The sequence below is a fragment of the Gracilinanus agilis genome, chromosome 2, assembly GCF_016433145.1.
Source record: "Gracilinanus agilis isolate LMUSP501 chromosome 2, AgileGrace, whole genome shotgun sequence".
Classification (NCBI taxonomy): domain Eukaryota; kingdom Metazoa; phylum Chordata; class Mammalia; order Didelphimorphia; family Didelphidae; genus Gracilinanus; species Gracilinanus agilis.
The window spans coordinates 227,423,967-227,445,176 of record NC_058131.1 but is presented as its reverse complement, the minus strand read 5'-3'; the positions used below and the strand labels follow the sequence as shown (position 1 = coordinate 227,445,176).

At 35.2% G+C, this 21,210-nt stretch overlaps 1 protein-coding gene across 1 annotated transcript in view; it reads left to right on the top strand.

Moving 5' to 3' along the window:
• Positions 1-4,937: 4,937 nt before the first annotated feature.
• The window catches only part of LCLAT1 (lysocardiolipin acyltransferase 1), an 81,831-nt gene continuing 65,558 nt past the window's right edge, over positions 4,938-21,210 (top strand). The window contains exons 1-2 of the mRNA XM_044663703.1: positions 4,938-5,102; positions 12,429-12,627. Of these exons, the coding sequence (XP_044519638.1) occupies positions 4,938-5,102; positions 12,429-12,627 (364 nt within the window). The remainder of the gene's footprint in view (positions 5,103-12,428; positions 12,628-21,210) is intronic.

The following is a 21,210-nucleotide window of genomic DNA, read 5'->3' as shown; positions in this document are numbered from 1 at the left end:
AATAGGCCAGATATTACAAAAAAAAACCAGTCATTTCTTCATGGACAGATGGAACATATAATTGCTTTTTAGGGAAGATTAAATGGTATATAAGATGTCTCAATCATAATATAATTTTAAGTTATTATAGCAATAGTTGTTTTGAAATGTTACAGTTTTAACAATGGTCAGGTTAACATTTAGCAGGCTATAAGACTGAAAGGTATAAGAGAAAAATTGTTTGTCTTTCTTTATGATGTATCAGTGTTCAGACAAGTTTTACTTAATATTTTTAATTTTATTTAATAGTCATTTGGAGGATGAAGTGTAGAATAAAATCTCTAAATTTTTAGATGACATTAAAGTTTTTCTGGGTATGGTAATTTTTAAATGCATGAAGATAAATTTCAATAGGTGCCTCTAAAGCCAAATTGATGAATGTGCTCCAGTTTAGGTATGTAATGCATTTAGGGAAAATAATCCAAAGCATACCTAGAAGGTAATAGCTACAGGTTAGGAAAGGAATCTAAGAATTATTGTTTTATCTGATAAATTTTATAGTATAGCATATTATAGTATAGTATAGTTATATATAGTTTTCTAGTAAGTGTTTTAGGATGATAGCATGGTCATATGGAAAAATTACTAGATCTAGAGTCAGAGCACTGGGTATCAAACTCCACTTTTCATACTTCGTGAAACTGAAGAAGTCACTAACTTTCCTAGGACTCAGTTTCCTTAAAAATCAAATGAGGGGATTCATTAGATGGTTTTGGAGGTCCTTCTAGCTCAAAATCTATGATCCATTGATCAAGTGACTGACCAATGTCCACTTTTGTCAAAATGGCCAAGAAAATGTTGGCTGTTATTAAGAAAGGCATCAGTTAAAGCAAAACATTCTTTCTCAAAAGTAAAAAAAAATATTTATATGTGTGTGTATACATATACATATGAATATATATACCTGATATAGTTAATACAGTTTGTATTTTCTTAGGAAAATACCTAAGGATGATTTACAGAGGGGCACATAAAAGGATAATGGATGACCTTTTATATCCTTCCAAACAAATTTACAATAGTTCATTTTCTAAAATTTCTTATATAAAAGGTCACTGGAATTAGGGGTGAAAATTTGAGATACTTTTAGGACAAGTGGAAGAATTAATTTATATAGCTGGTGATAGTAAATATATGGAATTCATTGCATAAAAATTGGTAAAGGTTCAAAATATATTAAACTCTAAAGAATGTTAGATAAATTCAAGCATTCATCAGGCTGGGTTCTGAGGATACAAGGAAAAGAGCAATAGTCTTTGTCCACGAGGAACTTATCTTCTCTTCAAGGAGAAGCAAAAAATTAAGGTAAGTACAAATAAACAATGTGAAGAAATTTTAGTAGTGGTAGGAAAGGTACTAATAAATGAGGAAATCAAGAAAGACCTCTTGAAAGAGCTAGAACTTTGTCTGAGCCTTGAAGGGAACATCTTAGTAAAACTAACCTTTGAAGTGGTTGAACATGAAGTCTTTGATTTTCAGTACTCCACAGGCCACTGCCTTGACAAATCAGGAAGGGACAAATACTGGGCATACTTACCCTGTTTCTTAGGAATTAATAATCAAATAAACATTGCCTTTGCTATTTTATGTTAAGTATGACAGGCAGTAGATTCCTGGGTTAAAGCTTCTCTCTCAAGTATCCTTACTCTACTCCTCTGGACAAATCTTTGTTGTTTACAAATTCTCTTTCATATTTTACTTATGCCTTCCTTGAGGAAATTCCTTTGAATTTTTTATTTACTTTTATGTGTATATACTTTCCCCCAATAGAATGTACTTACTTTATGCTCTGTACCAATAGTTTCCATTTTAATGAAGTTTTGATGTATTCTAGCAATTTTGATGTCTCATGAAATTTGTTAAAAATAAAATTCTTTCTGTGCCTACAATGACACATGCCTTTAGTTTTTTCATATTAATATTTTAGGGTAATTTTTTTCTTTTATTTAATAGTAAACTGAATTTATGAAAATCATCGGATTTGTTTTTTCTCTAAGAAATAACCTTTTACCTTTTTTTAATGACAGAACATTCATTATAATGCTCTGAGATTCTGAGAAACTAATACTAATCTTTTAATCATAAATTATTGCCAGGCATGGGAGATTCAAGTAAAATTAAAAAACAATCTTATATTACCCCTTGAGTATCTTACATTCTACTTGGGAATGTATAATATAAAAAAGTAAATACAAAATCTTCAGATCCTTTGTAAGAATCCAAGGAATAAGAATTCCTTGAGTTGGAGGTGAAGAGAGTTTATCTTAAATCTTGGATCATAAAAAAATAATATAACTCTGACAGAAGTCTTAATTACTCAAATATACAGGAGCTAAATCAATTGTATAAAAATCAAGCCATTCCCCAATTGATAAATGGGCAAGGGACAGGAATAGGCAATTTTCAGATAAAGAAATCAAAACTATCAATAAGCACATGAGAAAGTGTTCTAAATCTCTAATAATTAGAGAAATGCAAAAAAAAGCAACTCTGAGGTACCACCTCACACATAGCAGATTGGCTAAAATGATAGAAGGGGAGAGTAATGAATGTTGGAGGGGATATGGCAAAATTGGGACATTAATGCATTGCTGGTGGAGTTATAAACTGATCCAACCATTCTGGCTGGCAATTTGGAACTATGCCAAAAGAGCTCTAAAAGATTGCCTGCCTTTCGATCCAGTCATAGCATTGCTGGGTTTGTACCCCAAAGAAATCATAGACAAACACATTTTTATGAAAATATTTATAGCTGCGCTTTTTGTGGTGGCAAAAAACTGGAAAACAAAGGGATGCCCTTCAATTGGGGAATGGTTAAACAAATTGCGGCACATGTTGGTGATGGAATACTATTGTGCTCAAAGGATTAATAAACTGGAGGAATGTGAACTGGAAAGATCTCCAGCAATTGATGCAGAGTGAAAGGAGCAGAGCCAGAAGAACACTGTACACAGAGACTGATACACTGTGGTAAAATCTAATGTAATGGACTTCTGTACTGGCAGCAATGCAATGACCCAGGACAATTCTGAGGGATTTATGGTAAAGAATGCTACCCACATTCAGGGGAAGAACTGCAGGAGTGGAAACACAGAAGAAAAACAACTGCTTGAACACATGGGTTGATGTGGGCATGGTTGGGGATGTAGACCCGAAACTACCACACCAATGCAACTATCAATAATATGTAAATAAGTTTTGAATGATTGCACAGGTTAAAACCAGTGGAAATGCGCGTTGGATATGAGTGTGTGTGAAAGGGGGGTGAAGGGGAAAGTAAAAACAAGAATCATGTAACCATGGAAAATTTTTCTAAAAAAAATAAAATATTAAAGAAATAATATATGAGGTAATAGACTTGATTGCTGGGCTACCCTCTTAAGTTTGAAATAAGCTGACACATTTTTTAAGAATCTGTAAAAGTAAACATAATTTCGTTTTCAACTGTTTTTTTTGTGAACCAATAGTATAATTACAGGGTTTTGTTCATATTCTGCTTCAGATAGTTTTGAGAAGTCTTGCTTTTGCTAGTCTTAGTTTTCTAAGTGGTTTCAACAGATCATTCTTTCTCTTCTTCCCCTGAAGTGAATGATTAAGGTATTTCTAATGGTCTAAGAATAAATTCTAGTAAGGTAGCAGTTTGCTAAAAAAGGCAACTGTTTTGGAAACTTATCTTGACCCTACTGAGCCAGTGAGGCTTAAAATTAATTTAAATGTAAAACAAAAATGATATTTTAGGGATTAATTTTTCCTGTTACCTCGAACTTAAAACTCTGTGTTTTTTGTTATGCTTTGGCAACAAGAATATGGGAACTCAGGAATACAATAACTTGGAGTTTTGCCATCACATAAGAATTTATAATAATGTGAGAAGTGCATGACATTCTTTGCCGTCAGAATGTTGAAACATGAATTGTAGCCGCTTTCCACCCCCATCTTATACCCTTTATTTTTTTTTTTATTTTTTTAAGCCCTAATATTTTTTATATATATCCTTCTATATTAATTTTATTTGTTACAGGGCTAGGCAACGGAGGGTAAGTGACTTGCCCAGGGTCACACAGATAGAAAGTGTCTGAGGCCAGATTTGAACCTAGTACCTTCCGTGTCTAGGCCTGGCTCTCAATCTATTGAGCCATCCAGCTGCCCCCCATCTTATACCCTTTAAAAAAAGACACATTGTATTGTTATCTTTTGACTTAATATCACAATTATTTATCTGCCTTCTCAAGATTAAACCTTGCTTTCTCACTAAGAAAAACAAGTAAAAGCATCTAGTTGTCCCTGTCCTTCAGCAAGTGAAAGGGTTTATTTAATTATTTGTTCTCTGGAACTTCCATTGGTTTTCAGTTACTCTGTTGGATTCTGTATTAATGTTCCTTTCATTTCTCTTGTGGTTGCTATCGTATATATTATTCTCTTGGTTCTAATTTACTTTGCCCTGCACCACCTGGTCATTTAAATCTCTTTACCCTCCTTCCTCACATTCCAAGTCCTTTGTACTTCAGATAAAATGCATCTTCTCTGTGAGGCCCTTCTTGATTTCTCCCATCTGCTAGTGCATTTTCCCCTCAACAAAATGGTCACAGACATTTTTTGAGCAGGAAATTACTAGTGAGATAATTTAATCAGACATCTTGTTGATGTGGAAGCAGATTTAAATAAATTAAGTGACTTGAATAAGGTTTCTTAGTGAACTAGCTGAGACTAAAATTTAGGTTTTCTGATTTACAGTCTAGTGTTCAATCACCATACCCATTAATATTAAATGATTTGAGTAACATAACTTACTTAGGCAGTGGTCAAAGAATATAGTATATGAATTAGTTTGAAAGTGAGATCAAAGAGATTGGATGTATGTTAACAAAATTGTATTGATTTTAATGTCTTTCAGAGCCATGGTGTCATTGAAGGGAATTTACTTTATAATTTCACTCTTTTTGGGAAGCTTTTTGGGAAGTATTTTCATGTTGGCTCCTTTTTTACCTTTGATGCTTATAATGCCGTCCTGGTATCGCTGGATCAACAATCGCCTTGTCGCAACCTGGCTTACACTTCCAGTGGTAAGTTAAACATCAGCAAAGAGACTAAAATGATTAACGTCTTGAATCTTAAGTTTAAGAGTTCTAGTTACATAAATACTTCTTAAAGATTAAAATGTGTATTATTTATAAATTTACATTATGAGAAATAGGATAATATAGTAGATAGAAGTCACTTTGAAGTCCAGTATTCAAATCCTACCTACCTCTAACATACAGGAACTGTTTGAAGTTGTTTTGAACAGGTCAGTAATTTTCTAGTGCCCTAGGCCAGTGGTTTCAAACTCAAATAGGAATTGGGGCTGCCAAAGATGTACATAAAGATTTGTGGGGCCTCATATAGACTTAGAAAGCAAACTATTAGTATTATCTCTGTCTTCTTGAATTTTACTAGGGAATGTTACTTGTCTTATACAACCTTTATGTTTGACACTTCTTTTCTAGGCAGGCTTCTCTAAGACTACAAGTTGCAGAGAAGGTATTATCAGTGGGAAGTTTTTCTGATGGGAATTCCCTATACCAGTGGAATCACATATGCAATTCCTATTCCTTTAAAAAGCAAGTTGAGTTTTTTTGTATTTTTTTTAGGGAAGTTCAGATGTGTATTGCTCAGGCAAGTAATATGCACTTCTAGTTTGAGAAATGTGTTAGGCTATATTTACAGATGCCATTGACTCATTTATTTTATACCATGAAAAGTAGAGAAACTAAAAAGAGGATGCTAACATAGAAATTAACAGGAGAAAGCATCACTTTTCCAGTCCTGGAGTAAATGAAAATAATTTAGCTCTATAGTCATATAACTTATTTGCATTTACTTTTCATTTGCTTGATATGAGTCATGTCTAAGGTCTTAAAGAGACTTCAGATATCTCATAATATAACAGTTAATTGACCATGACTTTAGAAACTAAAGGAAAAAAATGAAAACCATTAAGAATTAAATTAAGTCTTAAAAATATCTAAAATTTATATTGGAGTTAAAAACTGCTGTAGTGATCCTCCTCATTACTCTGCTTGAGCTTTCATTACTTTTAGGGGCAAGAAGTGAAAAGATGGATGGCTAGTATATGATTGTTCATTTTCTTTAGTTCTTTAGAACATGATTTATGATAATGATAAGATTTAGGTATTACTAAGGGTTGTTACCAACTAGTTATTAAGTTAGTGTTCAGATTAAAGTCAATTCAATTATAGCTAATTTCCTTATGATCCTGAACTCCCTGCTTTCTGGTTTTTCATTTTACCTGTTTTCAGTGACTCTACCACTGCTTTCATCTCTAATCCTACTAGAAAGGATAGTCCTTTGAAGGCATCTCAGTAAACTTCCTGTACTTCACCAGAGTGATTATTTCTTCAAAAACACCCAGAATTTTCTTCTGGAATCATTTAAAGACAGTTTAAATTGGTTCAGCAAAACCATTATGGTATGGGAAAACTGGAGTCTGGACTGTAAAGGCCCATAGGGTAGTAGTAATGCCTTCTGCTGCTCCCCATAGCCATCTCTTACTAGAATCTTTTCTTAAGCTAAACAGCAGGAAACCTTCCTTATCTTTAGGTGAACAAAAAGATGAATCATATTACCATAGTAGATCCCAAATATAGAGGCAATAGAGTATCATGGAAAGCACAAGAGATTTTAAATGAGTACCTAGAATTTACATCTAATAAGACTGATTTCTTTTTAGAGTCTGTGTGATCTTGGGCAAGTCACAGAAGCACAGGGCCTTAGTTTCCACATATGCAAAGCAAAAGAGATTTTTAAGCCCATTCAAGTTCTAAAACCTAAGATAAACTATGAGATGGATTGGTGAATACTTCAGAGATAATACAGGATTCAGAGCTACATCTGGTTTTATAGGGTTTAGACAGTTATTACTGGTTATGTGTCAGTTTCTTCACATGTCATACATCTCTCTGTTACCCTCTCTTATTCTACTTTTCCTATATAATTCTTTGTTGAATATGTTTTCATATTGATCATATTTCTATTCACTGTCCCTATGGCTGACCCTCAACAAGTTCTTTAGACTTGTATTACATGACTCATCAGCAGTAGAGGAGAATATTGCTGTTTAAAAGGTTGGCTTTTGTCTCTGGGAAAAGTTTGAGATTATTAAAAAAGTACAATATACTTTCTCAAAAGCAACTCTGTTTTCCTTTTGTTTAATTTGGGACTCAGTTGATTGTCTCTCTGTGGTGGCTGTTTAAGATCCATATAGACTTTGTTGAAAGACTAGTTTTTATCAATTAATAATAATAATAATAGCTAGTATTTATTGTTAATGCAAGGTGGCTAACAGAAACTTTTTGCTTCTGTAATTTCTAACGGTCACAAAAAGTCAGTTAAACATCTTAGAATGTTCAGAAAGTCAGTTGGAACTTAAAGCTATAAATAGAGGTGAAGTTCCAACTGGAGGCTTTTGCTTTGGCCTTTCAGCTTTGGCCTAATTGCTTCAGCCTTGACCTGTGCTTATTTTGTTTGGGGGAAATTTGGACCTATCTCATTTCTCTGGACCTCTCTCTGATCTCCCATCTCCATCCCTCCCCTTCCCTGATTTTCCTTTGGGTTCTGGTTGGAAGGGAGGGCTTGGTGATTGAACATAGTGGGTTTTAGTTTCTTTAGATAATTGGAGTATCCTCAAATAAATTATCCCTAGGTTTGATAAAGACTTTATTTAAAAGGCAGTCAAATCTTCCTGACTGGGAGAGCCCATCTTTCTCTCTGTCTAAACCTCTCCGTGACCCATCCCCCACCCTCACCCCTCTCCCTAGCAGCAGTTAGAAAACCCTGAACCCCTCCCCCTTCTGACTGACCCTGGTATTAATAAATCCCCTTGTTACCTGTTCAAACCCTGTGGTGAGTCATTGTGTTGAAAATGTTGAAAATTAAGACAAGGGCCAAGAGGAAAGAATCATTTTCCTTTATTTCTTGAGACAACTGGGGCATCCATCTTGACAGGAAGTACCCACCTTCAAGACTTCCTCCAGCCATCAGTTTGACTGGCAGGGAGGGGCCCCCTTGACCCCTCCCTCAAGAGACTTTGAAACTAACAAGAGAAACCCCTCCAGTCAAGCCTAAACTTTTCTTACTGGCCTTAGTTTTCTCCCGGTATCCTCTGTCTCAAGCCTTGGGGAATAAACCTGTTTGAGCTGCCCTCTCCTACATACCCCATTTCCCTTATCTCCTATATACCTTCCCATACCTTCATTCCTCATCCTATCACCTTATAATCCCTTATTCCCTTTTATCCTTCCTCACACCCATCTACTCAACTTATTTAATTATTTTTTATAACATTATATAGTACCTATTATGTGCCAGGAATTATGCTAAACATTTTACAAATATTAGCTCATTTGAGCCTCATGACAACCCTGGGAGGTGAGGGTTATTGTTATCCCCATTTTACAGTTTAGGAAACTGAAGCAAATAGAGGTTAAGTGACTTGCCCAGTCATGTAAATAGTAACTTTCTAAGGCTAGATTTGAATTTTGATCTTGCTGACTGTAGGCTCAGTGCTTTATCTGCTGTACTAAACAGTTTCCTATTTATATAGGGTAGACAACTGTCCATCAAAGAGGCAGTTGTTCATCCAGTTTTGTATTAGTCTAAATAACCTGTAATCCTGTATAATTAGGTAGAACCCTTTTGAATGCGTTTAGATTTCATTAAGAACCTGCAGTGGGCAGCTGGGTAGCTCAGTGGATTGAGAGCTAGGCCTAGAGATGGGAGGTCCTAGGTTCAAATATGGCCTAAGGCACTTTCCAGCTGTGTGACCCTGGGCAAGTCACTTAACCCCCATTGCCTAGCCCTTACTACTCTTCTGTCTTGGAGTCAGTACAGAAGGTAAGGGTTTACTTAAAAAAGAAGAAGAACCTACAGTATTTCAGAACTTGATGTGATCAGTACAATGTCATAACCATCTGAGAGTCCTTATCAATCATGGGGAAATCCCTTAATCTTTTGAACTCTGCTTTGGACATCTTCTACAAAGACTGCCAGTATTCTCAAGGGTCTTCTTCTGAGAGAAATTCTTTTATACTTGAAGTCTCCAATCATATTTTGCAGAAGCCTGGTAGTTTTTATTTCATTGTTTGTTTTATTATTTGTTTCAATCCATAATTAAACAAAAATTGTATTCAGTAAGAGAAATGCATGCAAAAGATAAAGACTTTATATGTAACTAGAGTCTAAGTAACATCCTGAGAAATGAATATATCAAAGAACAAATCACAGAAGCAATAAATTATTTTAAAAATAATGAGAATAATATGCATTGGTGGGACTATAGGAAAATAGACACACCAATGTACAGTTTCTGAAGTTATGGATTGTTTTAACCATTCTGGAAAATAATTTGAGATTATGTGAGTAAATTTACTAAATTATTCGAATTCTTTTGGCCTAGCAATCCTACTACTGTACGTATACTGCAAGAAGTCCCAAAATAATACTTTTAATATGCTAAAATATTCTTAGCAGCACTTTCTTATAGTAGTAAAAACATAGGAACAGAGTAGTCATTGAGGGTAAATGGTTAAACAAATTGCCTGTTATGTGAACGTAATGGGATATTTTTGTGCCATAATAAATTGTGAATATAAGAAATTCAGAGAAGCATGGGAAGACTAGGGAGTGTGATAAAGTAAAGTAGATAGAATTATGAGAACATTACATAAAACAACAAGAGAAGTATAAATCAAAATGACACTAAATGGCAGATGGACTCTTAATTATTGATGGCATTTTTCTCCTGTGGAGCATATGCTAAGGTCTGTCTCTCACATGGTTGGACATGGAGGTGAGACAGGCAAGTGCAGTGTTGGGTTCACTCTCAGAAGAATTATTTTGTTTATTGGTTTTGTTTGACATTCCTTATTTTTGGGGGGAGATATTAATTTTCTGTAATATAGGTATGAAAGACAAAAATAATTTAAAGAAATAGATTATTTTTATTCCTTTGTATATCAGAAATTTTATGTAAAGTCAGTACCTGAGAATTAGAGGTTTATAATCATAAAGTCCTTGACTGTGCTCTCTTTAGAACATCCAAAGTAAACTTGGTAAAATTAGGTAACTAATTAATAGAGTGAGGGCCATCTAGCTTTCTAGGTCCTATGTGAAATTGAGAAAGGTAATACATTTGAGAAACAACAGAATCTATCACTAGATTGGATTGCAGGAGAGGGGCCTTAAAAGGATAGGCTTATGTTAGAGGAAAATAAGATTTAAGAGTAGGAAGCAGATTTAGCCAGGCAGGCTGGCAGGAGCTTGAACATTCCAAACCTGGAATGCAGCAGAAGGACATTCACACAGAGGACTCTCTCTAATGGCAGTTGGTTTGGAGGAGTTGCAGTTATAGCCACTGACCAAAGAGCCTGTGGATTTTTGCATTATCTCTGTGCTTTGGGAAGCATCTACAAGATCATCATATCATCTAGCAAGTTCAAGAAGTTCAGGCTGAGATTAGCTGTCTTGTATGGTGGATATACAAGATATATCTTTCTCCCTGACTTCCCAGTGGATTTACTTGGCTATTTACCTGTGTTCCTGGAACCAGCTGATACATCTGATCAACAGCCCAAGGATATCTTCATGAGAAACCCCTTTCCCTTGTGTTCTGACTGCCTGCTATAGTGTTAGTGTAGTGATTCCTAGACTTCTAGCCCTGAGTTTATCCCATAGCTTTGAAGTGTAGCTTGACCCTCTCCCACATCACCTTCCCTCAATTTACAACATTAAACTGATTTTACCTACTTCCTGTTGCCTTCCTTAACACCCAGGATAGGACCCACTAAAGAGAATAACATTCCCCTTTAGTTTTTCCCGGTTTGGTGGTGACCAGTAATGCCAAGTGTCATATTACCAACCAGTTCTTTCACCTAATTCCTACATTCCTTGTGCAGGTCCAAAGCCAACTTGTGTCACTCCTGTCACTTGTGGGTATGTGAGTGTGTCCTAGTTGTGATTATCACTCGGTGTAGGCAGTTACCTATTTCACTTTGTAATGTTTACTCCAAGAGGATGTAAAATTGAATATGCATTGTTTTTATACTTTTTACTCATATCCCTGTTGCCTGGCACAGGGCTTGGCACATAACAGATGTTTGTTGATTTATCTGAGAAACATTTGAAAGAAATCGAGATGTTTAGTATGCATAAGGTTAGGGGCATGTATTTGACATATGGCAAGGCATATGGAAGAGTGTGATAGTACTTTATTTTAACCTTGCATAGTTCTTCATTTTAAATTATGACTCCCTTGTAGTGTGGAGGAATATGGAAAACGATGTAGGAGAAAAGAAAGTTACTCTAATGGGTTAGTTAGAAATTCATTAGGCGAATAAAAGATGTTATAGACAAAGTCAATTTGTAGAACTGGTTGTTGAATTCACAGAGATGAAAGAGTATGTTCAATGATTAGAAATTTGCGTAGTTTGACTAGAATTAAAAGGGTATTGGAGGGGAGAAAGAGATAGAATCCCTTACAACTAGGTTAAAGATAAACAGTATGTTTTTTTACATGTGGAGAAATTTTATTAAGTTTGATTTAAAAAACCAAAGCTAATAAATAGTTAAAATAAAATTTGGGATATCTGTGGATTTAACTTCAAAATATGGACGTACTCATGAATTTCTGAAGAGAATTTGAGTTTACATCTTAGGTCTGGCCCTAACCATGTGAACTTGAACAAGTCACATTATCTTTCTAGCCTTCAATTTTCTCATTTGTAAAATGAAGCAGTTGGATTCCTAGGACCTCTGAGGTCCTTTCTGGTACTAAATTTATGATTCTATGGTCCAGTAATTTGAAGTTCATAATGCCTTCCTTTGTCTGGTCATATCTAGTATGTAATTGGCCCAAAACATCCAGTAGAGGAAAGTAAGATTTATAGATTAGGAAATTGAATTTAAAGTTAAGTGACTTGATCAAGATTAAAGCTATTACAAAGGGCTAGGCTGAACATATTCTAGGTCTCTTTAATATCCATTAAATATCTTTTTTTTAGAGGAAGCTGTCTGTCTTTATTAGACTAAGTTGTCTATGAAGATAAATGTGTTTTTGAGTTATTCTAAAGAAGTACTATTGTTAATAAACATCAATACAGTTATGTCACCTAAATTTCTTTTTCTTCTTTTTTATTTTGAACTTAAAGAATTAAATATAATTAGCATTTCCATATGTGCTATAAAACGGGAAAAAGTTGTACATTAGACTGACATTATCATTGGCTTATTTTTCTTTTTAATTATATTAAAAGTATAGAAATTTCAAAGCTATCTTGTTTATTTGTGATTCTTTCTGACACAAAGTCATGATTTTGAATTGACTTTTTTCTTAGGCATTGCTGGAGACTATATTTCGTGTAAAAGTGATTATAACAGGGGATGCTTTTGTTCCTGGGGAAAGAAGTGTTATTATTATGAACCACCGGACAAGAATGGATTGGATGTTTCTTTGGAATTGCCTGATGCGATATAGCTACCTCAGACTAGAGAAAATCTGCCTCAAATCCAGTCTCAAAAGTGTTCCTGGTTTTGGTAAGTTGTTCACATATTTTGTTAGAATAAACAATGGGTGTGGATGGCAAATATATAATATTCCCACATTAAAGCCTCATTTGATAGTGAGTTCCATTTAAATCTTAAGACCTTTTCCATTATCCCTGACTAATACATAATTATATTTAAGTATTTTCTTTTTCCCTAGCATATCATAGCTAGAAGATAGCTTTTTATTGTCCTTTAAAGAAATATTTAAAAGTGACAGAGTAAAAGTTTTACAATTTGCTGTGGTTGCTTGGGTGACCAATACTGCAGAAAATATGATTCGACCATGCTTTAACTACCTTCTACATTTCCATTTGTAGAGTAAGTTGGACCAGAAACTAGCCTAGGTAATAAAGCCTTTAAAGTCCACTCTAGTAATATAAAAGAAATAGTCTTCAGCAAGTATAAATTGAATGTCAAATATATTTTAGAATTATTTTTGTTTTGTTTTACACAATGTTGCTGCTTTAGTCCTTACACTATATTTTAATAACTTAAATCATACTATAGTAGGAATGTTCTTGGAAAACTCTCTTTTGCTTCTGAAAAATAGGACCATCCCAACACTGAATATTAAATATTGCCTTTTTTGGGGGAGGGGCACTTAAAAGCAATCAATTTGAAAAGCAAACATTAATTACCACACATAGGAATTGTTATACATTATAGTCTTTATTATTTTCTACTCATTGTACCTTTATGTTCCCACTGTTAAATCTCTTTCTGAAAATTTTGTCACTTAAAAGCAAACAATGACCTTGCTTATGGTGATCTGAAATTTTGGTTAATGTTCTGAGGACTATATTAAGATAGATATTTTTTTCTTCGTTGGTAAGGAAACTTCTCTGTAGAGATGTGTTATTGTAGTTGTCTCCAAGTTTTCTTTTTCCTCCCTTAATTACTTGGGTCAGAAAACAGAATTGAGAATTTTTGCTCATACACTTTGCTAATGGAAAGCAAATTTTCAAGAGCACATTGTTATAATAGACTATATTTTTAGTTTATTAATTTAATTACTGTTGTGTTTAATCACAGGCTTGGATGGATTCAGTCTGTAGAATGCATTCACATCTTTGAGATCATGGTGAAGTATCCATGTCTTAACATTCACTTTAGAACTGGACCACTATTAATGTACACATCATATGTAATGGGTCTAAATTCTCTCCCTACTCCCTTTCCCCTACTGAGAAAACAAGAAAAGCAAGATCCCTGTTAGTTATACAATCAAACAAAACTCATGCTGACATTGGCCATATCCCAAACAAAATATGCTTTAGTATGCACTTTGTCTGTCACCTCTCCATGTGGAGGTGAAAATCATTTCATTGAGTCTCTTTTGGAATTGTAGTTTATTTATTGTGTTGAGCAGAATTCTTGAGTCTTTCAAAGTTTGTCTTTGCCATATTGTTGTTACAATAAAAATTGTTCTTTTGCTTCTTCTCAGTTCACTTTTCATAAGTTCAAATAAGTCTTCCCAGGTTTTTCTGAAATCTCTTCATCATTTGCCCCATTCCTTTCATCATTTTTTGTGGCACAGTATTATTCCATCAAAATCATATACCACAACGTGTTCAGGTATTTCTTCAGTTTCTAATTCTTTGCTAATACAAAAAGAGCTGCTATGAATATTTTTATACATATAGGTCCTTGACTTTTATTTTTATCTCCTTGTTGTGTAGATCTAGTAGAGCATAGTTGGTTCAAAGGGCATACATAGTTGAATAATTATTTAGATGTAGTTCAAAATCATTCTTCATAGTTACTGGGCCAGGTTAATTTCATCAACAGATATTCAGCATGTTTATGAAAGCAGTGAATACAGCGTCCTTGCTCTTAAATTTGTAAGTAGAATTTCAGCAGTTTACACAGCATATTTGAGTTCCATATCCTTCATTGTTTTTGGAAGTGACAAAGAATAATAATTCTTGAGGAAGCTATAGACAATATTTATTCTCTTGCTGATTCTGTTCAATCACCATAAAACATATTGTATATAAATCAGTTTAGTCTTTTTGCACTAAATAACAACTATCACAGGGAGACCCAAATAAAAGTATATAACTAAGCATAATCTAGCATCATTTGTTGGGAAATACAAACTTGTGTACTACTGACAGATTTTTAAATGCCATATACTCTACTAGCATCAGCCTTGTGCACTTGATATGAGGAAAATGATGAGAAGAGTCCCCTATAATCTTGAGGAATTTCAATGAATATGTTAACAGTGATGTAGGAGTATAATAATAACTTTTTTTAAACATTTATTAATATTCATTTTTAACCTGTTTACATACTTTATGCCCCTACTTTCCCCTTCACCCCCCGCTCTCTCCCCACCCATGGCCGACGCACATTTCCACTGGTTGTAGCATGTGTCCTTGTTCAGGGCCTATTTCCATATTGTTGGTAGTTGCATTGGTGTGGTCGTTTCGAGTCTACATCCCCAATCATGTCCGCCTCAGCCCATGCATTCAAGCAATTGTTTATCTTCTATGTTTCCTCTCTTGCAGATCTTCCTCTGAATGTGGATAGCGTTCTTTACCATAAATCCCTCAGAGCTGACTTGTGTCATTGCATTGCTGCTAGTACAGAGGTCCATTACATTCTATTTTACCACAGAATATCAGTCTCTGTGTACAATGTTCTTCTGGCTCTGCTCCTTTCACTCTGCATCAGTTCCTGGAGGTCTTTCCAGTTCGCCTGGAACTCCTCCAGTTTATTATTCCTTTTAGCACAATAGTATTCCATCACCAGCATATACCACAATTTGTTCAGCCATTCCCCATGAATGACATACCCTCCCTTTCCAGTTCTTTGCCACCACAAAAAGCGCAGCTATAAATATTTTCGTACAAGTATAATAATAACTTTTAAAAGGACCATCAGGTTACATGGAATTCAGTATGCCAGGGATCTACTCCTCAACTTGGACCAAGTGTCAGTTACTCATCAGGACCTCTCTCTTCCACTTATCTATTAAGAAGCTGACATGGTTTTACTCAATCATCTGTAATCAAGGTGTCATATGTTAAACCATTGTTTTGCAGTGGCAACTGAAAGATGTTTAGATTACTGCACTTATCTGTGGTCCTGAGTAGTAAAGACATTATTTAGGAAAGTCATTGGTAATACCAGAGTATCCAAAAGTTGATGAGGATCATAAAAGGAATTTGATTCATTCAATTTAAGCATGTGTTAGAGGAATTGTTTTTTAGAAATTTATTTTTTTCTTTTGAAATCTATACCCCACCCCATTTTACCAATATCCACAAAACCTCAAAAACAATGTATAACATTCATACATTTCAGAACGGTGTATTTATTATATCATGTTTAAATAATATTAAAAGGATAATATAATATCAAAATTTATATGTAAGAAATAATACATAAACATACAAAGGCATGCAAAACAAATTCCCATGTTGACCATGCCTGAAAACATGTGTCCTTTTAAGTAACCTCTGGCATGTTGAGTGGCATGCTTCATCTTCAGTCTTCTGGATTCATGGTTTATCATTGCTTTAATCAAAGTTCTAGTCTTTCAAAGTTGTTTCTCCTCTACAATATCTTTGTCATTATATAAATTGTTCTAGTTCTGCTGTCTTTGCTCTACATAGGTTTTAGGAAACTCAGTTTCCTCTGAAATTATCCATTTCATCAATTCTTACAGCAGAGTAATATTATATTTATAGCCATTCTTTACTTAGCCATTTCATAATAGAGTCCCTCAGTCTCCACTGCCACATGGACCGCCTCTGACCGCAGCGCTGCCATCCCTCAAACCCCGCTGCTACTGCCACTGCTACCCGCCGCAGCCCCCATTTTTCGCCTCTTTTTGTAATACCATTGTGAACAGGGATTGTTACCTTTGTACCTATATTTCTAGTGCAGTACCTAGTATATTGGAAGTACTTAAATGCTTGTTTATTCATTGATTCCTTGTCTATTTCAGTAATCTTTTTTATTTTTTAAACTATCAAATGATTTTTGTGATTGATTTATTAGAGACTAGATTTTCTATATAAATATATACTCCTTAATGTTTAATTTACTTAAAAATTTGTTTTGTTTTTGTTTTTCATGTTTAGTTGATGAAGATATTAAAACCCATTGATAAAATCAAGTTTTATAGTTAATGTATGCATTACTATTTACCTGTTGAAGTATAAATCTCTCAAAGCAAGGCTAACTAGCATCTGACAATAATAAAACTTTCAAACTTTCAGTCTTTCAAACTGGGAAGAGTTAAGAGTTGTAGAATCTTAGATCTGAAAGAAATAGAGGTGGTTGCATGCCCCAGCCTTCTAGCCTTTGTATGAATCATAAAAGCCTTTCCCCCTAGTTTCTCTTTATGTTGGTACTCTTCCCCTCCTTACCACCATCTACTCAAGTTATTAAATCCTTTTAATTCTTTCTTTTCAGTATCACAAATCCATCCTTTCTAGTCCTTCTTTTGCCACCCACTTCATGTCTTTTATTTCTTCATGGACTTTATAATAATTATCTAATAATCAGACTCCCTGTCTTCTGTCCCTTCTGATAGTTATTTAGGTGCCACTGATTTGCTATCCTTGAGTTTTGATGCTTAGGTACCTCATTACACACCTTTAAAACTCACTTGGGATTTATCTGAAATAGCAAGCAATTTCTGGGGTGATTGCAACAGATTTATCCTGATATATCCTGCAGAGAGATAAGTTGTTTGGGAGCCCTAAGGAACTCCACTTGCCCACGACAAACTCCTGTGGTTCTAGCTTTGTACACATAACATAGGGAGCCATAGAACTAATAAAAAGGATTACCAGACAGTTGTTTCCAGCACCACCTAGAGGCCATGGCCACAAAAAACTAAGTCTATCAGACTTCACTACAGTTCACCATTCTTAAAGTATACTGGTCTTGCCTTGCCACCTTGTGTTTTAGTCCATCATATTTTTTGTTCTTCATTTGCTTCGGTCATGTCCATTTCTTCACAACCTCATTTGAGTTGTTGTTGTCGTTTTTTGTAAAGATGCTGGAGTGGTTTGTCATTTTCTTTTCCAGTTCATTTTACATATGAGGTAACTGAGGCCACAAATTGACTTTGCTAGGGTCACACAGCTAGTAAATAACCGAGGCGGAATTTGAGCTCAGGTCTTCCTGACTCTAAGACTGGTGCTTTGTCCAGTGTGCAACCTAGCTGCCCAGAATCAGATTAGCCAGGAATAATAAACGCTAGTGCTTGATGTATTCTCAAGGCTTCATTATAATGTGTCATTGTTCCCAGAAGTATAAACCACTTTAGCTGACCCTATCTACTCACCCCCACCTGGCACTGATCTTTCTAGCAGAGATGTGTCACTGCATACAATCCTTACTTATGTTCAATCATTGTCATTTTACCATTAAAATGATTTCATATTTTCAACAGGATAAAATCTGATCAAGTTCTTCATAGATGACCTGATCCTAACCTGCATTTCTAACTACCCATATCTCTTATTATTTACCCTTCTATTGTAGCATGTAACACTATCCCTCAAAATGACCTTTTGCTTAAGTGATTGTATTTGCCCAAAGTGCCCCCTACTCTTATCTCTACCTGTATGAATTGTGTCTTTCCTTTAGAGCCAGCTTAAATCTTATTTCCCAAATGAAATTTTTCAAGATGTTCTCAGTTTGAAATAGTCATCTCCTGATCTCTTTATAAAGTGACAGATCATGACAGTAATAATCCTATATCCCAAGGTTCCCTTATATGAACTTTCTGATGTTATAGGGGTACAAAATGGTGAACCCCTGGGTTTGGGAAGGAAATCTTTCTCAAGAATGAGAGGACTCCAAACTTAGCTTAAAAGTAAAAAGAATGATTTATTAGTAAGATAGGATTAATGGCTAGCAAGACAGCATGAGTGGAACAGCCATGGGAGGCTTCTCCCTGAATCCCTCAATCCTGGGGATTATATACTTTTACAATTGTGGGGACATGATGCTGTGTCATGATGAGGATGTGATTCTAGAGTGGTAAACACTCAGGTATTTGGTGGTGGTGTTAGTGGTGGGGTTTGGTCATCTGATCGGGGTCTGCCCGGAGACATAGGGGGTGACCCTCATAGTTTAGGGGACAGATGGATGTCTGAGATACAACTTGATGTTATCAAAGAGTTGTATCTCTTTGTCTATCTCAACTTAAAGGAATTCCAAGGACAATGGTCTTTGCCTTGGGAGTCACGAGGGCAGGAAGGGGGAGGGAATTCTCCTGTTCACAGCCTGTCTGAGTTAAGGGGTACAGGGTCCCTGCCATCTCTCACAATGCCCTTGTCACTGATGTTTTAGTTATCCAAGGTCAACCAAGAAGGGGCTTTGACAAATCTGCCCCCACAAGTGGTCTCTTCTACTTTCACTTTCACTTTAAAAAGTTTTTTTTTTGTTTTTTAAGAAAGTGGGAGTCTGAGAAGCTGAATAGAGGGGCAGGAACAGGGTCAGAAGGGGTTCACTTATATATGAGATTTTAGCCATCTGCAGTAGGTGTTGGAACTTTGGGGATACAGGCTTCTCCTGTGTTGCTTTATGATATCTCTTTTGTTTGTTACCTTGTAGTGTTATTTAAATCTTAGATTAATATTTAAATGTTCATGCTTTTGTCTAGTCCCTCTTAATTAGTTTAAAACTCTTTGAAAGTAAGGATCTATAGTTCTGTAAGATAATATAAGTAATGGGGTCACCAGGGATATTAAAATCAACTATGGGATTTGTGGGAACACTCTCTGGGATGTAAGAGAGACTAAAACTGATCACTGAAGTCTTGTACAGCTACACCACTCCCAACTGGAAAAATAACAACCAACTGTCACTCTGGCCAGAGGCTTTGAATTAACTGACAAGGTAACAAGGTGAAATTGGGTTTTAATTAGAAACAACTAAAAGGAGGGATAGGAATGACTACTCTAAAATCTTAACACCTAATAACAAAACTCAAAGGGACAGGGAAGGGCTTATTCACTACACTAATTAAGCTATCTAACTAACAGGGCCCAAGGAGCTATACTGGAGTCTCTGGGTTTCTGGTTTCTGCCTCAAACCTGGAACCTGCCAGGCTTGAGTGCAGCTGGGGCTTTTGTGGCTTTGGGATTTCTCACTGCAATCCACTGATGATGTCTGGATGCCAGGAGCTACAGTTGTTTCAGGAACTAAGCAGTAAGGGTTTTGCTTGGAGCACTGTCCTCTTCTCTTGTTCTTTCCTTAAATGCCACACCACACAGGATCCCAGGGGAAAACAGGATGCAAGGTGTCCTTTGCTCTGAGTTCTCCCAGGCTGGCAACAGTTTTTGCCTACCACTAATGGAGTCCACACACAGCACAGATAGACTTCCTCCTCCTTCATTCCAACCTGGAATTCCCAGCTCCAGCTCCTTCCTGCTAGGTACTTCCTAATCAATATATAATCAATACCTAATAACTAGCTAATCTAATCTTACTCATAACAGTACCAATCATACTGTAGAATCTACCACATAGTAAGTATTCAGTGAATGTTTACCGTTTTGATTGTTCACAAATGATAGAATCATAGCTCTGGATCAGGGAGAGGCATTGGAGTCCATCTGTTTCTCTCCCTTCATTTTATAGATGAAGAAACTAAAACCCTAGGAAACTTACTCAATGTCAGATAGTAATTGTTATAGGTGAAATTTGAACTCAGATCTTCTTATTCCAAAGCTGGTGTACTTTTCCACTGCATAGCACTAAAGAAGTGTAAAACTTTGGCTTGTAATCATGAGAGAAGATCTTAGACAAGAAAATAACGATTTTTAGAGAACTTTTAGAAAATAGGGAGTCCAAAAGTAATAGGAATAAGAATAGGTAGCAAATAAAATATTAGGACATGCTTTAAAATGAAATTTAATGGTGGGTACAAATGCTGAAATTGTCATGAGAAAATGAGAGAATGGAAAAAGAACTGATGCCTAAATATAAGGTTAGTAAAATTTTAATTTTCAGTTAAATATTGCCTCAAACTATTTCAGATTCTGCCAGCTATTACATGGAAACTATTGGGGTCTTTTTAATTTGCTATTTATAACTTTCTTAGCTTATATACTTTACATTCCAAGTAGATGATTATATACCTTGTGTTCAAATTGTACTTATCTGGGTCAGTTATTAATGACTGTAAGTTGAAGTATTGATTCATATTATCAGAACATAGAGAAGATATTAAATCATAATATTAGCAGTTTTGAGGATAACCTTAAAAAGCTTGAAATAAAAAATATTTCACTCAAAATGCAGGAAATAATAGAATTTATATATCAAGGCAGGAGAAAAAATCATTATGTATGAAAATTCCAGCTAGATGATTTTGTCTGTCTTCATGGAATATATTTTAAGGGAGAGGATTGTTTGGGTCTTTGTGTCTCTTGTATCAATGCATTTAAAAGAGAAAAAATATGTTGTAGTCAACCAAACTAGGTTTTTTTGAAATGTTTTCAGATTTGGTTAAGAATGTACAGTTTTGAATTCAAAAAAATACAGTCAGTTCTTGATTTTATACTCCATTGGAGGGAGGGAGGGAGGGAGGGAGGG